Source organism: Monoraphidium neglectum, assembly GCF_000611645.1.
Source record: "Monoraphidium neglectum strain SAG 48.87 unplaced genomic scaffold scaffold00485, whole genome shotgun sequence".
Taxonomy (NCBI): domain Eukaryota; kingdom Viridiplantae; phylum Chlorophyta; class Chlorophyceae; order Sphaeropleales; family Selenastraceae; genus Monoraphidium; species Monoraphidium neglectum.
The window spans coordinates 18687-26501 of NW_014013143.1; the positions used below are offsets into that span (position 1 = coordinate 18687).

Below are 7815 nucleotides of genomic sequence, written 5' to 3' on the forward strand. Positions count from 1 at the left end.
ATACTGAGGGCGGCCCTCGGGTTGTGTTGCCGCTGCTCCCACCCCTGGTGGGCATGTGCTGGTCACCAGGACTGCTGCGCTGTGTGTGCTTTGACAGCACTGCATGCTGCTCTCTCTCGTATGACGGTTCCCCCGGCGCTGATCTGATCCGCTGATTGGTGGGTGCAAACCAACTGTGTCCTCGTGTAATGGTTGCATTTTGCAGTCAAAAGTACACTCACATGAAAATGTGCAGCTGGCTCGCGCGCTTGTCCTGGCCACAGCATTGCTGACCAGTGTGGTGATAGCGCCTGCTGCCGCCGAGCATTGATTGCAGCTTTTTTTGGGATGCTGAGCGCAGTCGGGTATGGGAGTGCCATCATCAGCACGGAAGAGAGGGGCGCTGTGCGGTGGCGCAAGGGTACTGCTGCCCTGGGCTTTGCAATCGCCTGAATGAGGAGGCAGGCGACAGTGGACGGGACCACGACAAGAGCAGCACGGCACTGTGCGCTAGCTGCGGCCGTATCGGCGCGTGACCGCTGGCCATCTTCCACGCAACAACAGTAGCATGAGTGGTAAGCAGCGTGGCTCTTACTGGAGTGGGGTGACAACGGCGCTCCTGTGTGGGGCCAACCGTGTGGCGAGGTCGGGCCGGTGCACTGGCTGAGCTCAGCGGGACCGCGTTGGCACCCGCCAGCGCCGCCTGTGCGCGCTTCAGCCGCTGTGCACGCATATGCAGGCATAAGTTGATAGCCGTGTGACGATCCAAGAGAGATCCGGGACGGGGCCTCACTGCTCTGCTCGCGGAGCTTGCTTTTGCTTGTCAAAGTGGGATCCCGAGCTGTGGGTGTTGAGAGCAGCAACAATATAGAGATAATACATCACAATCGAATATACCACCACACCGACAGACCATGCCACCGACGGCAAGGGCGCGTGGCGCCGCTGGCTGCGGCCTCGCCCTGGGCAACACTTGAAAAAAACCTGGGTGCGTCAAATCCTGGTCTCACGTAGGCGCACCGCTGGCCCTTAATTTTGGCGCAGTCTGCCATTACAATCATTTGCATCGCTTATGTCGCGTGGAAGATCGCCAGCTGATGCCTGGAGGCCCACGATGGCAGCACTTGCCAGTGCATCAAGCGAGCTTTGTCGCGTGTAGTGCGCCGCGATGCCGGCCAGACACTGGACCACTGCCGCAGCCGCCACGCCTTATTGTCACGCCCGACGGACGCCGCGCCTTGTGAATGGGCGGCAGGGCAGTCCTCTACCGGCACCTGCTGTTCCCCCTGACCGCAGCTGCAGCAGCCTGCTGCTCAGCCCACGCTTCTCAGCAGCACACAGCTCACGCGCCGCACAGCCGGCCGCATACTGGCGATGTCAGCCAGTAAGACAACTCCCCAGCCTGTCAGCGCAGTCGGTACAAGCCGGTACGCCAGGCATCAATCACGCTTGGCGCCGCTGCCGCATGCCGTCACGGATGCCAGAAGCCGTGATTTCATCAAGAAACGGTGCGCAGCTGCTTTCTGGGCAGGCTGGGAGTCAACATGAAACTACAGTCGCCGTGATTACATGCCACGATTTTGCGGGGCTCGCATGCACCCAACAACACCTCAACATCAACGAGCGCAAGCCAGCACACGCACCAGCAAGAGACACGTGCAGACCGTTCCCGGTCAGCCAATCAGCTGATTGGTGATGGTCTGAGGCCAAGGACCCCCACACCAGCAAGGCATGTCAAAGTCCAGCACGCAGGCAATCATCGATCCTCCGATCCTGCCCGTTGGCTGTGAGCACGCCAGGCTGACTTGAACGCAAGCCGGCAAGCGAAAACATGTGCAGCCACAAGCTCGAGACGCCTTGCAGTGCCCGCTGGGTGGCGTATATGGCCGCAGGCACACACCCCCGCTGGAGGGCGGGGGGTGATCGCATCACGGCCCGCCTGGCCTTGACGCTGGACCCCTGCCGCCCTGCGGGCCCGCACCAGGCGCGCCGGCCGAGGTGGCCGGCCCCTTGCCGGGATGGCCCGGCGATGGGGAGTGTGTGATGTTGGCGCCTCGGGTCATGTTTGCGGGCCCACGGCCGGCCATGCCCATGCCTGGGCCCATGCCCACGCCTGGTCCTTTGCCCCGGTGGCCTGGCATGGGGGACCCAGTGATGTTGGCGCCCCGTGTCATGTTGGCAATCCTCTGGCCCGCCATGAGGCCCATGCCCCGGGGGCTGGGGGAGGGGGCAGGGCTTGAAGATGGTGCTTGCAGCAGCAGCCGGCCTGCGGGTGGTGCATGAGAGCGTTATGAGAGGGAGGGCAGCTACAGGCGGGATGGTGCGGAGGCAGCAACGAACTAATAAATTGAGGGGGGCGGAAGAAGCAGGCTCCCGGGTTTTGAGGTTGTCGAGCAAGGCATGGTTGCGTTCGAATAAATTTGTTGGCAGCAGGGCCCGCAGCAGCACAACGCCACTCACCAAGTGCTGCCTGCAGGCTGTTTCACAGGCACACATACAGTGCAGCGATGAGGCTGCGCTCTAGCCTACATACAGCAGGGCGCCAGAGAGAGAGAGACGGCTCACCACGGGGGCCAACGGTCTCGTTTGTCCCGGATGTCTCATTTTCAGTCGGCGGCGGGGACGGCGGGGGCTCTTGCAGCAGGTGCCGCTCGCCAACTTTGAGGGTGGGGTGTTCCAGTGAGTGGTGGGGTGCTCATCAAGGGAGATCAGCACACCTCAAAAACAACTGCTGTGCGACGTGACGACACAGCAGAGGCGCCCGGCACGACGGGTGCTCAAATCAATCGAGTAATAGCAAGAGAGAGGTGGAATTGAAACGATTCAGAACACTTCTACATACCGGCGTGGCCCTGAAGCACAAAGAAAGCGAGCAGGAGAAGGCCCCCCGCAAGAGCCCGCGACATCACGACCGAACCAGTTCTCGGAGACGTGTGAAAAGAAAAGGTAATTATAAAAGAAAGTGTACATGAAAACATTATATAACCACGGTGCCATTCGTGCTGGAGCCAGTTCTTCCAAGAGCACAGCGCCGTGCGCCAGCTGGAACCTCGGGGCGTCCTGGTTTTGGGCCGTCGCGAACAGATACAACTGCAAGCCGCATGAGAACTCAACTTTGTTGGCCCCTCTGCGACTGCCCAACAGCTGTGCGGTCCCAACAAGCGTGTGGCCGGACTCAATGCAATCGGGACGCAGCGGCAGTGTTGATTGACCAGACCTGAGGTTGGTCAAACGCCTCTGCTCAGGGAAGAATGTTTCCAGTGTGTACACGTTGTAAGCCCACAGATCTGAAGCACGTTTGAATCGTTCAAAATCCCTCCATGTAACCTCTAACCTGCTACGGTAATCCTTCTGTTCACACGAATAAGGGATGGTTGTAGAAGGAGGCAAACAGGTTCAGCAGCACATCAGTGATCTATGTTATAGCCTGCATGCAGTTGCTTTTTATGTGATGAATTTTTGAATGCCTCTGCCGCCTCTTGCAGCCATTTTCTTGCAGAGCAACAGCTGGGTGTCATCCATTGCACCGTCGCGGGCAGGGGGCGACACTATGTCACCCAGCACGCCAACAGGTGTGCTGGCCGGTGATGGCCCCGTACCCGCTTGATGTGCGCATGCCGAGGTTGATGCGTGGGTGTAGCATATATTACATTGCCCAGTACCCGGTCACGCAGCCGGGCCAGATCGTCGTCGCTCTGTGAGCGGACGGTATCAGTCCATTTCGCACAAACTGGCCTCGACTGGGCTGAAGAATATATCAGGTGCGCCTGGCGCTGAGACCGCATTCGCAGCTGTCGCTGGTGCGGGCGTCACCGTCGGTGCATGTGCGCATGCGTGGTCGGCTGCAGCATGAGAGCACGGCTCAAGGCCCGCGACTATGATGCTGGACGAGGGACTAGCAGACAGGAGTCACTTTACAGCCCAGTCACCAGCTGTCCTCCAGTTATGTCTTGTCTGCAGTCCGCCTGCTGTCAAACCGCGCAGACCTGGCGTCGTCGACGCTGCGCCACTCACCCCAGGGCCCTAATCGTGCGCAGCGTCAGCGCCATGCATCACATGGACATCCGCTCGGCTGAGTCAGATGCCCCAACTTCCCGCGGCGCGTGGGGCGCGGTCAAGCACTGGGCTGGTTGGCCGGGTGCGAAGGCGTGGGGTTGACTCCGCGGCGCCGCTGTCTGAGCGCAGCATTCCCCAGCGAGGCGCCACGCGGCCCGCAACGCAGCACCGCCACTGGTCGGCCGCTGGCGGCGGCGACCGCCTACGTGCACGCATCAAAGCCGCTCAATCCCCCAATCCCCTCACCGCCGTGCCGTTCTACGCCTCCCCGCCTACTGCTGCTCGCACGCAGGCAGGAAGGCGCGCGCCTACGCGGACCGCACCGCGTCCAAGATCAGCAACTACACGGAACCCTCCCTCGCCGCCCGCACCACCACCATGCTCACCACCTACGCGCTCGTCTCCGGCCTGCTGACGTCATCCACCTATCCCGCCTTCTACGCCGACCTCCCCGTCGCCGGCGAGGCCGCCGGCGGCGACGCGGGCGCGCCGCCGTCGGCGGGGGCGGACGCGTTTCGCTTCCTGAATGGCGCGTCCTTCGCGGTGTCCCTGGGCTGCATCCTGACCAGCACCGGCGCCATGATGATTCTGAACACTATCAGCCCCTCCTCGCGGCCGGTGAGGTTCAGGTCACCCGTGGTCTTCTACCTCTGGCTCGGCGTCACCCTGTCGTCGTCGCTGCTGGTGCTCAGCATCCTGCTGTGCGTTGCCAACGTCGCTGTCGGCGCGTTTGTGTTCTTCTCCTCGCCCCACTTCCGAGCCGCCGCGGCCGCGTGCGGCGCGGCGGTGCTGCTCGGGCTCGGCTTCTCAATGGTGTACTGCCCGCTCATAACGTTTGAGGATCTAACGGTCGCGTCTGACGACACGGTGACGTCGTGCGACCCGGACCTGCTGGCGCTCGTGGCGGCCCGACTGCTTTACCTGCTTCAAGACAAGCAGAACGAAGCCGTGGCTCGCATCTGCAAATATCAAGCCCCGCCGCCGCGATTTGCCGCGGCAATCGGCTGCCGAGACGGCCCAGAGCACGACACGGGGTCCCGGGCCGCCCCGGCCGGCACTGCCTCAACAGCGGCGGCGGATGCGGAGGCGGCGGCGGCGGCGGGGTCCCTGCCGCTGAACGACGTCCTTGGATTTGAGGATGTCAGGCGGCTGGCGGAGGGCTGCCGCTCCGACTTCCGGCAGCTGCAGCCTGTCGGGGTCATGCCCTGTGCGTTCTACACGCCCTGGGCGCTGGCGGCCCTGCTGGAGGGGGCCGGGCTGCTGTCCCCTGACCCCAGCTGGCGCGTCTGCGACTGCGCTGCGGCGTGCGCAGAGATACTGGCGAAGGCGGGCTTTGGCGGCAGCAATGGGGACGCGGGCGCGGGCGCGGGCGAGGACGTGGCTTGGTGGCGGGCGCGGAGGCCGGGTGCGCGAGGCAATGGGACGGGCGTGGGTCGCGCACAAGCCAGAGCGGGAGGGGCACCGATGCCGCTCAGCCTGTCAATGCGCTCGCTTGCTGTGCTCCGCTTGTTGTGTTTGCCACCTGCCACCTGACCATTGGGTTGACTACAGGCATGCATGCGCAGCAATGCGTCACCATCCTCCTTAGCACTGTTGCCCCGCCATCTTTTCCCCGCATGCCGCAAACGCAGGCATGGCAGTTGGCCGCAGCTTGCCGTTGTCGCATGCAAGCCACAAGTAGCAGGGTGCAAGACAGCAGGCGACTCGCGACTTGCCAGATGACTTATCCAGTGGCTGCATGTTGTCACGCGTCGACACGACAGAATGGCCGAGGTTGGCAAGCAGGCTTGACTGAACCGTGATTCCTCCTCTGCGGGACGACCAAACACTGCACGTGGTGCGTCAGGGCATGCGTACACGGCTGCCGCCGCAGCGCACACCAAGCCTTCCTGCAGCGCGTATGCTGCACATGCCTGTCAATCAGTGCCGCGCTGCTTGATCGTTGTGGCCTGTCGCGGCCTGTGGCTCTTTTTGCGGCCGCCTGCATATACCCATGCGAAATATTCATCAAAATCCTTCATTCACCATGGCTTTATGTTCATATATGATCACATCAACGTGCTGCTTGCCACAATTGCGCAAGCCCCGCCCCACCCAATCACTTGCGGCCGCATAGAAACAAGCAGCACTGGCTTTGACCGTAGTTGATGCAGCGGCCTGCTGAAGCCAAGTGGGTGATTCATGCGCTGCCTGCAATTGACCTGTAGCTGCGTCCTTGAAGCCAATGAGTGACAGATCTTTACAGGCTCTTTGTTGGGGCGGTAGATGGTACAAATGCCCTAAGTGAAGGCTCACTGTTGGGCAGCGGCGTGCATGAGCCAGGCGCTCAGGGGAGCGGTCAAGTTGGCGCAAGTCTGAGTAGCGCAGCCCAGACAGGCGCCACTTGTATCGCTGAGCGCTGCATTCAGGCAGCAGCAACCCCAGCAAATGACTCCGCGCGGCACTATTTATTGATATTGAACGGGGGGGAATTTCAAGGCGAGGGTTCAGCCTGTTGTGCCAGCCAATGTTGGGGGAGGGGTTCCTGGATGGGTGAGCAATGCTGCTGGCTGTGCAAAGCGCTCAGCCAGACACTCGTTCGATTCTGCGGGCGTGGTGGTGAGTGGCGCCTGAGAGCCAAAGAGGCTCGGTGGTGAGCGGCGCCTAGGCATCCCAGGATGTTGTGAAGGCAGGGGGGCAGCCCATGATGACGACCACCTGCTAAGGCGGTCCTGCACCTGCAAAAATCGGTATGCTGCCTGGGTGTAAGAAAAAGTCTCAAACTGGGTATCAAAGAGCAGGACGCGTTGACGCCCAGTTGAGCAACTCAAACTCTGAACGCTTGACTCATATATAAGTTGATTGGGCTGCCACACCAGCTCTGCGCGTTTGATTGGGGGTTGAAAACTCGCACAACTTCAGCCGGCAGCGACTGCGGCGCTGGCCGGGCAGCGGGCAGCCGAAGGAGGCAGCAACACCTGCAGACGCGCACTGCCTAGACAGCTGTGGGCCTCGATAAGCAGTCACAACCGCCTCCATACAGTGCTTTTGAGTAAGGGAAGCCACGAGTCAAGTAGTCAATGATTCGTGCAGGCAACGGGGTACTCCAGATAGAAGTGCCCCCCACTTTGTCATCAAGCCGTGCCAGGCAACGGGCCGGCAGGGGGAGGGGCCCTGCAAGCCGCCAAACGCGGCCACAGAGTAACGACCTGGGGCCTCGGCGCCGCCGCCGCAGGAAACCGCGCTCGCTGGCGCACCGGCCGGGCGGGTCGGGCTTTTCTCGTCTCGTCGCTGTCGGCAGGCTGCCGGCGCCAAAGGTGACGCGCGGACGCCTCGTCAGCGGCGTCACCGGGTGGGGGCGTCACTCGCCGTCACTCGCCGTCGCCGCGCAGGCGGTCCTCCAACATGGCGGTCAGGCGGAGGATGGTGGCGTCCTTGTGGAGCAGCTGGATGTGGAGGGAGTGGACCTGCAGTCGGAAGGCGGAGGGGCGGTGATGACTGGAAGGAAAAAGGCAAAGGGGCCGGAAAGGGCGTTGCGGCTGGTGGTGAAACCCTGAAGGGTGATTGGCAGGTGGCTCTGCGCTGGATAAAGGTGCGCTGCGCGCGCACGCACTCGCGAACATGAAAGGCTCGCAAACGGAGCTGTGGGGCAAGCGCCACGGATACAGGAGAGCGTGGGCGCCGCCGATCCGGATGGGAAGTCAGGGGAGCATGAGCGGGAGGGGAGGGTAATCCTGCGGTAATCCTCCCCGGGCGCACCTGGGAGCTGACGGCGCCCGCCAGCCCCGCGCCGCTCGCCCC

The 7815-nt window shown here is 62.4% G+C and overlaps 1 protein-coding gene across 1 annotated transcript; it reads left to right on the forward strand.

The window, feature by feature from the left end:
- Positions 1-4035: 4035 nt before the first annotated feature.
- MNEG_3738 (hypothetical protein) lies at positions 4036-5716 on the forward strand (the record flags this gene model as incomplete). Its single annotated transcript, XM_014047786.1, has 3 exons — positions 4036-4117; positions 4328-5440; positions 5667-5716. 3 exons carry the CDS (start codon positions 4036-4038, stop codon positions 5714-5716), a joined length of 1245 nt encoding a protein of 414 aa, XP_013903240.1.
- Positions 5717-7815: the final 2099 nt, after the last annotated feature.